This window comes from Alligator sinensis, unplaced genomic scaffold (assembly GCF_000455745.1).
Source record: "Alligator sinensis unplaced genomic scaffold, ASM45574v1 scaffold35_1, whole genome shotgun sequence".
NCBI classification, from domain to species: domain Eukaryota; kingdom Metazoa; phylum Chordata; order Crocodylia; family Alligatoridae; genus Alligator; species Alligator sinensis.
In genome coordinates this window covers 640,814-656,083 of record NW_005842340.1, presented here as the reverse complement: position 1 = coordinate 656,083, position 15,270 = coordinate 640,814, and the positions used below count along the sequence as shown (strand labels likewise).

Sequence of the window (15,270 nt, the reverse complement as noted above, 5' to 3'; positions counted from 1 at the left end):
AACATTGCCTGAGTGACTTTCTGTAAGATCTAAGGATCATGAGTTATTACTTTCTACTGGTATGCTCAAAGGACAGAACAATGTGGCATTTGTGCTCTTTTGAGCTGGCTCTTTCATCATCACGGACAAGCAGAAGAAACCTTCTTTCCTTCCTCCAGCCTCCCCTCCCTTCTGGTGAAAGGCACAGAGACTTGTAACCGTTACCATCAAGAAAGGAGGTATGCTTCTGTTACGTGATCCTGATGCCTCATTAAATAGCCTTGTGAACCCAGCTACTCCATTTGCAAGTGCCCCCTATTCACTGAGAAATACCAAAGACAGGAAAAAGAGAAAAGTGTGCCTGCCTAACTGTGCTTACTTACAGTGATGTTCTTGCAAGTAGGGTTTCAGGTGTCAGTTAAACGTGTCAGTACAAAGGAGAGTTGAATATTATGGGTATACATCAATTGCTACAATAAAACTTACCTTTACATGCTGATAGAGCTAAACAGAGACTTATTTTATGTTTAAAATAGAAATACAGAAAGTAGGAAACAACAATATAATCAAGCATTTGTGTTTCTAGGAAGACTTCAAAAGTCCTCTAACCTCCATGAACATATTAAATGGGCTTTTTAGTTGCCCTCTGTTCTCCATAAGGGAGGACTTATCTTCTGTTTGTTGCCAATCCTATCCTTAAAATGTTCTGTCTTTTTCATCTACCGCTTCTACCCAATCAGCCCTCAGTAATTTTTAGATTCTTGTAATATGAGAATACTTATTCAGAAAATCTTTGTTCTAGTTTGATTATTCATCCTCCCAGGAAGTAGTTGATATATGGACTATTGTCTGTGAGTCAGATTCTTCTGAAGATAGGAGCACCTATCTTCACCTGTTCTTCTGAAGATAGGTACTAGATTTTTAAAACAGTTCAGCATCGTATGTCCCAGCCTTGAAAAACAGGCCATTCAATTTGAGGACTAAATGGGAATGGAGCTGTATGGAAAAATCTGGCTTCCTCTATGGATGTTGTGCATATATGTTCAGTCAGCTCATTTGCATATTTTGGATTTAAATTGTTCAGCGCAGGCACTGGAGCTTTTGCCAGACTCACTGTACACTGATGATCACACTGAATATGAATACAGGCAGTAGTATAATTAGAGGTGTGCAACCGGGGCATGAGCTGTGGGCAGTGACATTATGGGGGCACCAGAATGAGCTTAAAGGGGATGCTGCCCTATGGTGCCACGGAATCTGGGGTTGCCCCTTACTGCTGTTGATGGGAATCAGCAGAACCTGGAAATCAGGGCTGGCAGCTGGGGGCTCCTGTCCCTAGTCCCCTCCTCAGCTCCAGTTCCTTTGTTTGCTTCATGCCATGTGGAGATACCAGGGGAAGGTGTTGGTGCCACCAGTAGGCAGGGGCTTAATTTTCCACTGCTTTGCATCCTGTATGATTATGTACAGCATGTGCCAAGTTAGGGTAAATAAGCACTCTATTATAGCAACATTTTTATAACCCCTTGGCATAGATTGAAAGGATGACTTAAGGTACAGGCTGGTAGAGAGTCAGACCTTCAGCTTTTGGATTGGAATTCCTGTTCCTGAAGATTTGTTAGCAAGGCAAGAGCAAAAGGAGGCAGGCTGATAAGAGGAAGTGGCAATTATGGGAAGAGAACAAGGAGAACCTAAATATGATGGTGTAGCACAACTCTTACTATGGTGTCAAGTAAAAGAAAAAGAAAGTGGGAGACTGTATTTGTGACCTGTCTCTCAGGGAAATCACTCTAAGCAAGCTTAAAACTGCCAACTGTTTGATTTAATTGATTAAAAAAAATTCAGTTGCCCCACTGAGAGATATTCCAGACTATCAGGCAAAATCAACATAATGGTGTATTTTCTGACTACAGCTGATCTTTTCAGTTTAACTATAGGTTAGAAAAAAAAGGCAAAGGCTTATCTCAAGCACAGGACCCCATTGGGATAGTGTGGTGTATGCACTTCAGTGCCTCATTGACACTAAAGCCAAAGGCACACAAGGGAATAATGTAACTAGCTGCATGTCCAGATACCTTTGACTTCCCAGCCTGAATAGCCATATACTTATTTACAGCTAGGTTGACTGAGGGCAGTTTTCAATACAAATCTGGAGAAAGGTTTAAATTCATTCCTTTGGAACAAGTCATCTTAATCACCTGTCACATTGCTTATAGTTATTTAGGGCTTCTTTCAATAATACTCCATTGCTGCTGCTTTGTATATTTCTGACTAAAGAGGAATATTTCGTTTTCGTTACTTGGCTAGTTAGTGTCATTGTAGTTCAGCGTTAGATTTGGACATTGGTTCACTAGGGTACTATGTTTTGTGTCCATAAACTACAGAATGCTGAGACAAATCTATTCACCAAGGCCCCTGGGGGAGGACGAGAAGTAATGGGCACAAACTGATTGAAGATCACTTCAGGCTAGACATAAGGAAAAACTTCTTTACAAGTCGAGTGGCATGGGTTTGGAACAGGCTCCCCCCAGAGGTGGTACAGTCATCCACCCTGGTGATCTTCAAGAAAGTATCTTGATACCCATCTTGCTGGGGTCAGCTGATCCCAGCAGTCTTTTTGCCCAAGTGCAGGGGGCCTGGACCTGATGATCTGTAAGGTCCCTTCCAGCCCTCTAACCACTATGAAAAGGCTAATATGGCCTCATAGTAAAGAACTTGGGCTGGAAATAAGTAGACCTGGGCTTATTCCCTGGCGTAGACACAGCTTGTTTAGACAAGTCATTTAATTTTTCTGTTCTTTATAAAAACACAGTGACCCTTTCTACCCAGGCCCCCTTTGCCTCCCCCGTGTTTTTACAATTTCCACCCTTTGTGGCAAGCATTATCTCTTAGCATGCATTTGTGAAGCCCCCACCTTCCCTGCCTCTCCAACCCAACACTGAGAGACCCTGATATTAGCTTGGGCTTGTCAGTAATATTGCAGCATGAATAACTAATGATAAGGATTAAAATGATAGTTTAAAATTTAACTGTGTTTGTTTCCTTAAGCCACCATGTTCCTTGAACAATGGAAACGTTTACAGATGAGACTGAATTACTTCTGGGATTTAACAGGCTTAGAGGAAGAAGAAGTAAGTTTTCCTTCTACACACTAATTCACTGTTTTTATTACTGTCAATCTGAAAATATAGAGTGGTGATGAGATTTCTAATTACTGCATACACAGCTCATTCAGAGGCAATTTAGTTTGCACCTGGGGTTTTCTAAATGATTGCGACTGAAGCATTGCTGAGTACCAACATATCTTGAAAGAAATTGTTACACTTTCGTCACAGTGCAGGTATACAGGTTCATTTTTAATAATTAATGTGGAAGAAGTGTATAGTCAAAGATTAAGAACAAAACATTTTTAACACAAAATTTCCACATTCCATTATATAGCATGAGGCAGCAAAGTCATGACAAATCCCAACTGTTTTATATATTTAATTCAACTGATTTTTTATTATGGAAAACAAAAATGCTTGATAGAGAGGTTTGTCAGAGAGGTGTTGCCTGTGTGAGTCCGGCATCAGAACATCCTGAGCCCAAAGGTCTGATCTATCTAACGGCTTCTTCAAAAGTGGATGCTTGTCTCCCTGCTGCTGAGATGCTAGGACTTGTATCCAATCTCAATGCTCAGTACCTTTTCTATTAAAAGTGGACAAGAAGTAGACCTGTTTGGAAAATGTTTTTTGCCATTTCCCCCACCCCCACGAAATTGGGACACAATTGGGAAGCATATGCATTGTTGTTAAAATGATAACTGGACCGCTCTGGACTGTTTTTTGGTTTTGTTTTGTTTGTTTGTTTGTTTTTTACCAAAAGTCAAATTAGTTTTTCTTTTCAGCTGAACACTGAAGAAATTTAGCCCCAAACCTCCTATCTAGATGGCTTATTTTTTTCCATTCTAGTTGAAAAACTACAATGCCTTTTAGTAGTCATGTGTTCATAATGTCTTTTGGGAAATCTGTTTACCTGTAGAGCCCAATTTATAGCAGAAACTGAGGGCATAAGATGCTCACTGATTACAGTTCCCACTGTACACTGAGTATTTAAAATATTTTTTTAAAGGAGAAAAGACCAAAAAAATTGAAGAAAACAGAAACTTTTCATGAAAATATTCATTTTGTCAAAACTCAGTTTCATACTGCACAAGTTGGGTTTTTTTGGTGGTTTTTTCTTAGTTATCATATCAAATTCAAAGGACCAAAACTTATGGATAAGAGCCTCATGTTTGGCTGTAGCTTCAGGCAAAAAAAACTGCTATGTCCCCACAAGCACAAAGGGCCTCTGGGGGTAAAAAAAGAAAAAGTTGGTAGACACTGTGTGTTGGAGAATGTGTGGTGGACCCCTCAATATCCCCAAGGCTTTTGTTTTCACAGTTTGTTCCTGCTGTGATTGTGGGAGCAGCTCCTTTATTATATGGTCTCAGAATCAGTCCATTGAGTTCAGACAATTCTTTCTGAGTTGATTAGAAAGACACAAAATGTGTGACAGTGATTGTTTATGATGTCCCAAGATGGACCATGATGCTTGTGTTTGCAGATATTGCCTCATGGTCACCATAGCCTATGGAAAGTGCATCATGCTTTGACTGACTTCTTCCAAAACATCCTGTAAGTCTGGTCGACTCAGCCTGGAAGGCTGTGAAGGTGCAATTCTGGGAAGTGATATTCTTGTTGGGACTTGTGACCCTGCATTGGAGCCACTTGTTTCAATGCATGCCTTACTGAGTAAGTCCCATAGCAAGACCTCAGCACATTCAAAATGTTTTGCAAACCCCCATGCACCAGAGCCAGAGGGCTACAGGGAAGTTTCAAAGTGTAAAAATTTACCTCTGGTCCTCAGCTCCAGCATGGCAGTCAAAGTGACATTTTCCAATAAAGTAGATTAAGGCCTGCAAGGGGAAGAGCATACCTCACCACTGAATACATTCATTACCTGTTTGGACCTTCTAAAGCTTCCCCTCACTCCAGGCCTTCTGCTTCCATTTTAATTAGGACAAAGCTCTGGACATTGCCAAATGGCTTGTATGGTTCAGGGAATCCTTTTCACCACATGAACTATTCATGCTTTGACTAGTTATGGAATTTTCTGAAGACAAAGTCTGATTGAGGGTCCCAGTAATAAGAGAGCACTATGAAATGCAGTGATTCTGCTATAGCCATTGCTTAAATCCTTATCTCAGCTAATAGTGCTGTGATAGTCAGCAATATCAGTGATCATTCAAAGGAGACATTGGCAGTACCCCAGAGTCTCTCAATAGTTTCAAAACTCATAGCAACTTAAAAACAGAGGAGACAGGAGATTTACCTGACAGCGCTACTATGGAGGGATCAAAATCTGTGGTGTGATTCAAGATCTTCTGCACATTTCTAGGATCATTCCAGGATTTAAGAATACAAAGCTACTTATTCTCCTTCAGAGGATCTAATTTTCCATTGCTTTGTGAACTGGATGTTAAAACCAGCCTTTAACCATTGCTGTGTGAGCTTGGAGGTTAAACCTGATATTTTCAGTAGCAGAACTTAAACATTTTGCAGTTTAGTGTCTGCTGACTGGGGATCAAATTCACCTCCTGTGTAATATAATTGAAATCATTGGAATTATGCCACAGATTAATTTTATCCTTGTCACTCAAAAGTATGAGATCCAGCTGGTAAGAAGGTTTTACCTGTCTTTAGTGCTTGTCAGCAATATTAAAAACTGTAAGTCCTACAAAGGTAAATTCCAATATTAAACAACACCTTCAAGGTAGCTATCTTTGTTTCTCATAGATAGGATTATTTAAATCGACTTATTTCTCCAACGGGCTTAGAGATGAAAGTAAAGAACATGGAGCAGTATAAACAACTATCTGATGGTTAGACACAGACATACATGGCTGTCAGCTTCTGGATACAGGTGTGACTGGGTAGATGGGACCCATTCTGGGAGATGTGGTCTGATTTACAAAGCAAACAAATGCATGTGGATGCCTGAAATTTGTTGTTCAGTCACCACTCATTTTCCTTAATTAATAGATTTGTGAAGTGGTTTGAGGAAGTGATATGCCATGCAAGTGCTAGTTAGTCCTTTCAAAGGAAAGAGTAAGTCACTGGGTAAAAGTCACTGCTTAAGAGTTGATTCTTTGGGCATATATAAATATTTAGAAATATTTATGCACTAAGTACTTAACTTATAAATTATACATTATTCAGTAATTGTGCTTTCTGCAGAGAAAGTATTGGGGAGCTGGGGATTGAATTGGGGATTCTGACTGGATTCTCCAGAAATAAGAAGGTTTTCTATGAAAAGAGGGCTCTGTTTAAGGTAAATATCCTCTAGAGAACTCCACAGTGTTCTCAGGTGGAATCTCTTCCAGGGTCGCTGGGAGTCATGTTTAAATGGTGTCCGTTTATAATATGCATTCATAGTTTGACATAAGTATATATTTCTATGGTGAACAGACCACTTTCAGGTTCAATAGATTTCTGAAAACATCCCCAGGTTCATTGGTTCTTCACAGAGGGCACTGACAGAAGTGCATCTCCCCCACTATAACTCACGGCACTTTACAGGAAGCACCATGAGCTACAGTATCCCCCCCTGTTCCAGCAGATGTTCACTGTTGGGTCTGGGGAGCTGAGGGATCAAGCTCCATTTTGAACCAGCTGCATGTCTACAGCCAATCTCCCCTAGCCCCGTTCACCCTTCCTCCCTTCCCTTCCCCCCCAGTTCCAGTGCTATCTTCAGAATGGGAGGGGGAGAAGGGAGGGGAAGGAGTTCCATTTGGGGTTTGCCCAGCCTGTGCTGGAGGGTAGGGCATGATTATTGGGCCCACTCCCATCTAAGGGAAGGAGCGGGGGCTCCAATCCACCTGCCCCATTGTTCAGCACAGTTTGGGCAAACCCCTGATGGAACTCCCTCCTCCCTTGCCCTTTTCCTGGTGTACACTGACAGAAGTTAATGAAAGCAGTCTGCTTTGGAGCACCTTCGTGTAATCAAGCTTCAGACTGTAGTGTGATTGGGCACTTTTAAAGCCATCTGCAGCCATGCATTTCTGTCAGGGCATGGCTGTAGAGTGCTTTCAAGGGGCCAATTGCGCGATATGTAACTCCTGTCTGCACCCAGAGAGAAGTGATTGTTGGTAGATATATATGGATTTGATTTGTTCATTTGGCTTCTCTTAATAAACCCAGCTTGAATACAAAATATAATGAAAGAAGAAAAACAAAATGTCTCCCAAAAGTGGTGGCCATTCAGACACACAAGGCAAGTTTGAAGGTTCAGTTGCTGATTTTTAATTGTGATTGCAAGTTGAACTATAAACAACACCAATCTTCAGTGTTAGAAGTCAAAGCAAACCCTTTCTCACAGTGTGCCCAGCTTGGCTTTTAGCTGGTGGGGAAATGACTGAGGCTTAGTGGGTAACCTGGTATATTCAGTTTGTGCTGCAGGGTGATTTTTATGGCCACTCTTCAGTGAGCTGAGTGTTCAAGGTTCCGAGATGATAGTTTGATGACTGTTTGTCTCTCAGACATTATAGAGGGAATTACTCTGTCTGGAACTTGCCATGTACTTTGCAGGATACAATAGAAAGTAGAGGAATAATGTGTCTGTGTTCAGGGCCAGATATACAGTGGTAGATGAAAGGCTGATATCTTTTATTGCACCATTTGTATAGAGTTATCATCTATAAAAGAATAAATGATATCAAATATAAGATATTAACAAAATGCCCGTTGCTTCTCACATATTTCCTGAACTATCACTGCTATAACTTTCCAAAACAACTATCTACTAGCATGTATACAGGTATCTGGGAGATCACAAGACCAGAAAGGCAGATAGTGTGTACTTGGTTCTATTACATGTGCAAGCCACTTAATTTCACGGAATCCCAATTTAGCCATTTGTAGTAAGGAGACAATCCCTTAAACCTTGAACACTTAGCTTACCACCTGTAAAACATGGTGAAATCATTGTGTGGAAGAAGCTGTAGAATTGTGCTGTTCTTTGAGGTAGAATTTTAGGTGGTAAAGAGAGAAAGGGCCAACAAGAATCCTTTCAGCTGACATGAAAACAAAATGGGATCAATGTCACGGGGAGAAAGAAGTCTAAACCAGTTGATTCCAATGCACCTGAAATGTAAATTATGAAACCAGAGGCAGGCAAGAAAACAACTATAAACGCCTGAACAATTGGGAGATGCAATGAAAAAAATCACACTGCAGCAGATATTTTCAAGATTGTTTTTTGCTGAGCCTGTCTAAGCCTTTGGTTTTCTGTGACTTTATTTCTTTGAATGTACTAGCCCAGATTTAACTGTGCTAGATCTCCTTTGATGTCAACTGAGTTGTACCCCAAATGAATTTAAGTTACATAAGATGGCATCAAAAGTCCAAGAAAGCAAATTCTGTAAGGCTCATATGCTGATTTGCTTCTGGCACAACTACTGAAGACAACTCCTGAAGATTTGCACTGTTTGCATGTCCAAAGATACATTGGACACTGCATGAAAACTTATGGATAACTGGCTGGAAACATCCTACCCTTGAAACACATCCCCGTGAAAACTGGAGAATAACCATAACCTTACAAATATCAGAAACAAATAACTACACAAAATCAATATGCAAGATGTGTTAGTAATTCCCTGCTTTCAATGTGTGTTGTGTAATGAACAAAAAAAGCAAGCAAAAGGATGATAGAGCCGGACAATCCAAAGCTTTGGAACCATTTTTTCTGTTCCCCCAAATTATGGAATCATAGAATTTCACTTAATGTGGAAAAAGAACAAAAAAACCCCCACTCTAGCCTCGTAAAATCTAAGTTATTTTCCTCTTCCAAAATCCCTACAGCACTGTCTGTTGAATGGAGGTCTGTTTTAATACAGCAGAAGCATAGTTTCTTCCAAAATAAAGGTGAATGTCTCTATGCCGGAGCGCAAATGGACCAAATGTGCGTGGATCCTGTAATTTTAAAGTGGCTTGAGGGAGCTGGTGAAAGGTCTCTTTAAAAAGACATTCATAACTAAACCACCATCTTTCCTGAATCTTCAAAAAATTACCCATAAAATTATGTGCTCTCAAGACCAACTATTTTCTTGCCTTTGTGTTTCTTGGGGGAAGAAGTCACTCAACAAATAGGTCTGGTTTAGTTAATTTTCACCAATGTGTGGGCTGGAAACATACATTTTTAAAATGGAAAGCTTGAATCCAGAGTTCAATTTTGCAGAATGTGCTGGCTATGCAGCAAAGTCCATAATGACTGAATTGCCCATACATGGAACTCTGATCATACTTCAAACAGTCATACTGTTTCCTCATCAGAAAGACCCTATTTCACTATCTTTATTGAAAACATAACTTGGTTAGCTACAATTCAGTGTTAAAATTCTGTGCTCTCAAAATAATTCCTCTGGTTTTTTTGGTTGGTACGGGCTATGCAGATTTCCTTCCCTCAGTTTGGCCTCCAGTAGCATTTTTGGGATGGGTGCTTTTTCCTCGTTCAGAAAAAATGTCCATTCTTCCTTCAAGGCTTGTTGCTGCGTGAGCGCCTAGACAAGGGCAAGAGAGACCTGGAATCATGAGTCTCCTGAATCTGGGGGGAACCCGCAGAAGCTGCCGACCCTGTCAGGGAGGCACCAGCCCTACCGACAGCATCAGTGTCGGCCATCAGGGGGGGCACTGGCCCCATCGGGGGGGGGGCATGTGCACCCTCCGTGCACCCCCTACCAGTTGCCTATGCCTCGAATGGTGTCTCAGTGGTGTCTAAGCACTTAGAAATATGAAATCTGCTCCTGCATACATGTCCTTTTCTCCTTGTTCCTTCAAGGAAGTTGAACACAAACTTCTGGTTTCTATAATTCACTGTGTTTCAACTGAGTTCCTGTTTTTAAAATGCTGCTGCTGTACAGAGTGGAGATAGGGATAGAATTCTTTTGTTAAGTGTTAATTGTCCTGCTACAAAAAAGGCAGCAACTATTCCCTTTTGTTTGCACTGAAATCATGAAAAAGGCAAACAAGGTTCACCCTAGTAACTCAATCACTGACACAATCACTTCTCCCTTTTTTGAGACCAGTCTCCTGGGGTGGTCAGAGAGAGAGCGAGCTGTGGCCTCAATTCTTTGCATTGCTGAAGATCTCCTCTTTTAACATTGCTGCTTCTTAAATTTCATTGTCCCAGTGAATGTCTGTGGTTTGGATTATTTCTCCTGGATGAATTTGCTTGCATATTTTTTTCCTAAACTGATTCCTTTTTAAAAAAAAAATTATCTGGCCACGTCTCTAACTTCTCTAGGCCCCTATTATACTATTTTACTGTCGTCTTGGCGTTCATTGCTCAACCTAATTTATCATCTGTGAATCCCTTGCAAATTTCATTAACTTACTGTTAATTATTATTGATTATTTAATGTGTGTGAATGTAACTCTGATCCCTGTTCTACTCCCTCTAGGCAAGTCCAACTGGCTATTTTGCCCTATGCCATTAGGTTTTATGATGTTATCTTTAAGGAAGATGTGGTTAGATTAGAACAGTTTGGGAAGGAAATTTAAAAAAAAATATTCTAATTTCAGCCTTAAGGGAATTCATACCAGCTGTTGCTTCTTTGAAAACTAAATGTAAAGACATAATTTAAACATGTTCTTACTTGCACACTAGAAGAACCAAGACTTGTGATATCTCCTTTATTTGCCAGGAAAGATATAGGGTTATGTATTTTTCCAAGATAAGTTAGTTTCTAGGAATGATGGTCAGCAAAAAGTTACCTGTGTTTAAGATATTCCTGACTCTACACTGGCTGCCCTTCTACCAGAAACTACCAAGTTGCTCTGCTTTCTTCTTACTTATTTCTTGTCTTATACAGACAGTGTTTATGCCTTTCCCCATCAGTTAATTGTCTAAAATCCTTAGCTCCATTTGTTTTTTCTCTGAGTAGTCCTGATGCAGGTGCTGCTGTGCAGACAGATGTGTATTTAAAGTCAAATTGTCAGTATGCATTCACTTGTTTCAGTGGCACTTAATTTTGGTGTCATTACAAGCCCATCAGCTTTGTTTCAAATACTTCCTGGTATTCAAAGAAAGATGACATCAGAAGCAGTCTTCAGTGTCATCATTGCACTGAGAGAAATGGAAGGAGTTCATACCTCCTGAGCTCTTTCAGCTCTTTCACACTTCCTGAGTATTTTCAGGCAGCATTGTAGGCACAAGTTGCTTTGTATTTGATTCATGTTGGAAACTTTTCTTTGTAACTATGGGCTATGTGATTACCATAAGGGTTGTGCCTGAGTGAAGGTTGCCATGTTCTTAGCCATGCTCAGTTCTTCCATGGGGCTTATTTTGAAATCTTAACTAGACAGAAAATAATAGCCCAGATTCTTTGAAGTCTACTTTATAAGAACCTAAGAAGTTCCGTACTGGTTCAGACCAGTCCATCTTAGCCCAGTAGCCTCTCTCTGAAAATGGATGCTGTAGAAGGAGAGCATTGAACTCGATATCTTTAGAGTGATCTATCCCCTATTTGATATTCTTCTTGGCAGCTACCATTTATTGGTTTAGAGATGCCAGGGGGAACATCTCCAATCATTGTGTTCAATGATGAGCCTTATTTTCTTTTATTCTAAGAAGTAACAGGGCATAAAAGTTGGCCTGATCAACATTTATACCTTTTAAGACCTTTATGTTGCCAGAACAGTATATTGTACTCTGTATTTGCAGAACAATCTTTAAAAGGGGATGAGGGAGGATCTGGGAAACTATAGGCCGGTCAGTTTGAACTCAATAACGGGTAAAATTTTAGAAACAATTATCAAGAAGTCCATTTGTGAGAGACTGGCAGAAGGCATGATGCTGAAGGATAGCCAACATGGCTTTGTTGCAGACAGGTCCAGTCTGACCATAGGTGACCCCCTGAAATTGGCCCTCATTGGCCGGGGAGTGGGGAATGCCGGCTGCTGCCCCCCCGAAAAGCGATGATGGCACTTTGGGTTTTTCTGGCAGCAGTTCCAGTTTGCCACCGGCACTTCTGGGGTTAGCAATAAGCCACTGGTGCCCCCCCAAGCCAGAAGGCACCAGTTGCCCATGTGTCTGACCAACCATGTCTCCTTCTATGATCAAGTGATGAACAACTTAGATGTGAGAAATCTGGTTGACATCATACTTGGATTTTAAAAAGGATTTCAATATGGTCTCCCATAATGCTCTTACAAAAAACCTGGGGGATTGTGGGCTGGCAGAGTCCATGGTCAGGTGGGTTTGGAACTGGCTAAGGGTTTGAACCCAGGAATAGTTAGTGGACAGATCTGTATTTTCTTGGTGGGAGGTGGCCAGTGGTGTCCCACACAATTCAGTTCTTGGCCCCATGCTGTTCAACATCTTTATCAACAATTTAGATGAGAATGTGGAATGCACAGTGGCCAAGTTTGTGGATTATATGAAGTTATGGGGAAAAGAGGTCATGCTGAGGAAAAGGATGCAGATCCAAGCAGACCTGGACAAGCTGGAAAGGTGGGCAGAGTGGAACTGGATGCAGTTCAACAAGGATAAATACAGAGTGCTTCATCTGGAGAGAAGTAACCAGGGTGTAATAGGGGGCCTTCTCAGGGCTGATTTGCCTTTCTCCCGCCCACCTGTTTCTGGGTCAACCTGCTTTTCTCGCCTGCCACACCTTGTTGTTATCTAATTAATGATCTTAATTAGGTGGGAGGCTGCCCATTGTCTTGCCCCGATGGCAGGGGGTGCTATCTGTGGCTCGGTCCCTCCCCTACACCACAGCCTATGCCTCGCAGATGGCATCTACAGATGTTAGTCTCACCAGCCCAACACTGGGCCCCAGAATCCTCCAATCAGGACCCCTCTAAGATCCCTTCATTCAGGTGGCCTACCCTGCCTTCATTCAGGCTACCTAGCTCCCTGAAACTATTTCCTCTCTCGGGTGTGGTCCCCCTGGGACTTTTGGCCAAACAGGCCCTGGCCTCACTTCCAAGGCCAGTTGGAAACCCCAGGCCCTCCTAGCTCTGGGCGTCTCTGGGCCTTTTGACCGGCCTGGTCCTGGCCCCAACATTGACCAGTCGAGGGTATTTTACATCAGGGCTCTGAGCCTCTATCCCCACTCTCTCTCTGGGGTCTGCCCTCTGGACCCTACTAGCAGGTGACCCACCTGGTTATGGGAGCTGGGGTTATGGCGCCCTGACCTGCCTTTCATAGTTTCATAGTTGGTAGGGTCAGAAGGGACCTGAGCAGATCATCAAGTCCGACCCCCTGCCATGGCAGGAAAGAGTACTGGGGTCAAATGACCCCGGCAGGGTGTTCATCCAGCCTCCTTTTAAAGACCCCCAGGGTAAAAGCCAGCACCACTTCTCTTGGAAGGAGGTTCCAGATTCTAGCCACCCTGACAGTGAAGTAGCGCCTCCTGATTAGTTTTACTGGGGTGGTAACTGGCCTGGCATTTCCAGGGGGCTCCCGTGCCACTGAGAGCCCCACCAGGGCACCCACTCCTGGTAGGGTGCAGTTTTAGGTCATGCCCAGGACTAAGAGCCTCCTAGCCATCCCTTATAGCTCCTCCCTTGCCTCCAGAGTGTTCCATGAAGCCTTGCAGCCAGGCGATGTTGCTGCCTGGCCTGCCAGCAGCAAAATGCTCTGCTTATATAGGCAGGGTCTGCTGCATTCAGACACCTGCTGGCTGCTTGGCTTAGGTCTTAAAGTGGCAGGCACAAAGAGTGCCCTGCCACACAGCAACATGGATATATGTTAGGAGGAGATGTCCTGGCCAGCACAATGGCTAAAAGGGACCTTGTGTTATGGTTGATCACAGGATGAATATAAGCCATCAGTGTGATGCTGTAGCCAACAAAGCTAATAGCATACTGGGATGCATTAGCCATTGTGTCATGAGAAGGGCTAAGGAAGTGATGCTTCTTCTCTACTTGGCGTTGGTGAGACTCCAGCTGGAGTACTGTGTCCAGCTGTGGTTGCTACACTTCAAAAAAGACATGGAGAATCTTGAAAGGGTCCAGAGAAGGGCCACAAGAATGTTTAAGGGTCTAGAGGGCAAACCTTATGAGGAAAGACTAAGGAATCTGGGACTGTTCAGCCTGGGAAAAAGAAGACTGAGGGAGGGACTTGGTGACAGTCTATAAGTATGCAAGGGGTGAATATCAAGAGCTGGGAGAAAAACTGTTCACTGATGGCACTTCTCCCGGTAGAGGACAAGGAGCAATGGCCATAAACTGCTAGAGGATGGTTTCAGGTTGGATGCAAAGAAGAACCTATTTACTGTAAGGGTTACCAGAATCTGGAATGGACTTCCCAAGGAGGTGGTCAGGACCGACACATCATTTTTGGGGCCCCCTGCAAGATATAGTTTTGGGGCCCCCGATGCAAAGAAGCTGTTGGGGGGGGGATAAGGTGGTGAGCAGCCGCAGAAGCTGGCGGTGGTGGCAGTGTAGAGTGGTACTGGAGTGTTTACAGCATAGTCAGAGAAAGAAAAAAAAATTAGGTGGGGGGGCTGAGCGTGCACGTGCACATACCCCCTGCATGGAAAAGTCTGCAGGGGGAGGGGAAAGGGCCAGGGGGGAGCAGCACTGCCCAGCACCGCACTGCGCTGTGCTGGCTGGCTGGCCCCAGCTGCCTCCTGGCCCCAGCTATGCTAGGCCCAGCTGCTGCACTGGTCCTGACCCTGCCTTGCCAACCCCAGCCACCTCCTGGCTCCAGCCACTGCACTGGCCTTGGCCCTGGCTCCCTCCTGGCCCCAGCTGCACTGGCCCTGGCCACCGGCTCTAGCTGCCTCTCCACCCCACCCCACCTGCGCAGTGCTCAAGGATCAAGGAGGCGGGGCCCAGAGCTGGGGGCCGGAGTGGGGCCAGTCTCGGCTGCACCGCTGGGCTGCAGGGCTCCCAAAAGCAGCAGCTGCCACCATGTGTGTCCTGCCACTGGATGGGCTGGACAGTGAGGCACATGGCACCATGCTGCACTGCTTTTGAAGGAGCGGCAGTGAGGTGCAGAGGCAAGGAGCATAGTGCAGCTCACAGCTGCAGCCCACTCTTGCCCCATGCAAAGACTGGGGGGGTACGTGCTTCCCCTCCCTCCCCCCAGTTGACTGCCCAGCGCCACGCGTCTGGAGGAGCTGCCAGGCTCCAATTGTCCTACAACTCAGCCCAGCCAAAGCCCATTTCACTGTGAATGTGGCCCTGGCCAGGCTGGGTAGTGAGACAATCAGAGCTTGGCTTCTCGTCCAGGGCCATGGTGTTCGGGAGCCAGGTGGAACTT

At 43.6% G+C, this 15,270-nt stretch overlaps 1 protein-coding gene across 1 annotated transcript in view; it reads left to right on the top strand.

Moving 5' to 3' along the window:
* ANO2 (anoctamin 2) overlaps positions 1-15,270 on the top strand; it is a 321,678-nt gene that overhangs the window by 149,594 nt on the left and 156,814 nt on the right. The window contains exon 16 of the mRNA XM_025210200.1: positions 3,025-3,107. Coding sequence (XP_025065985.1) covers positions 3,025-3,107 — 83 coding nt within the window. The remainder of the gene's footprint in view (positions 1-3,024; positions 3,108-15,270) is intronic.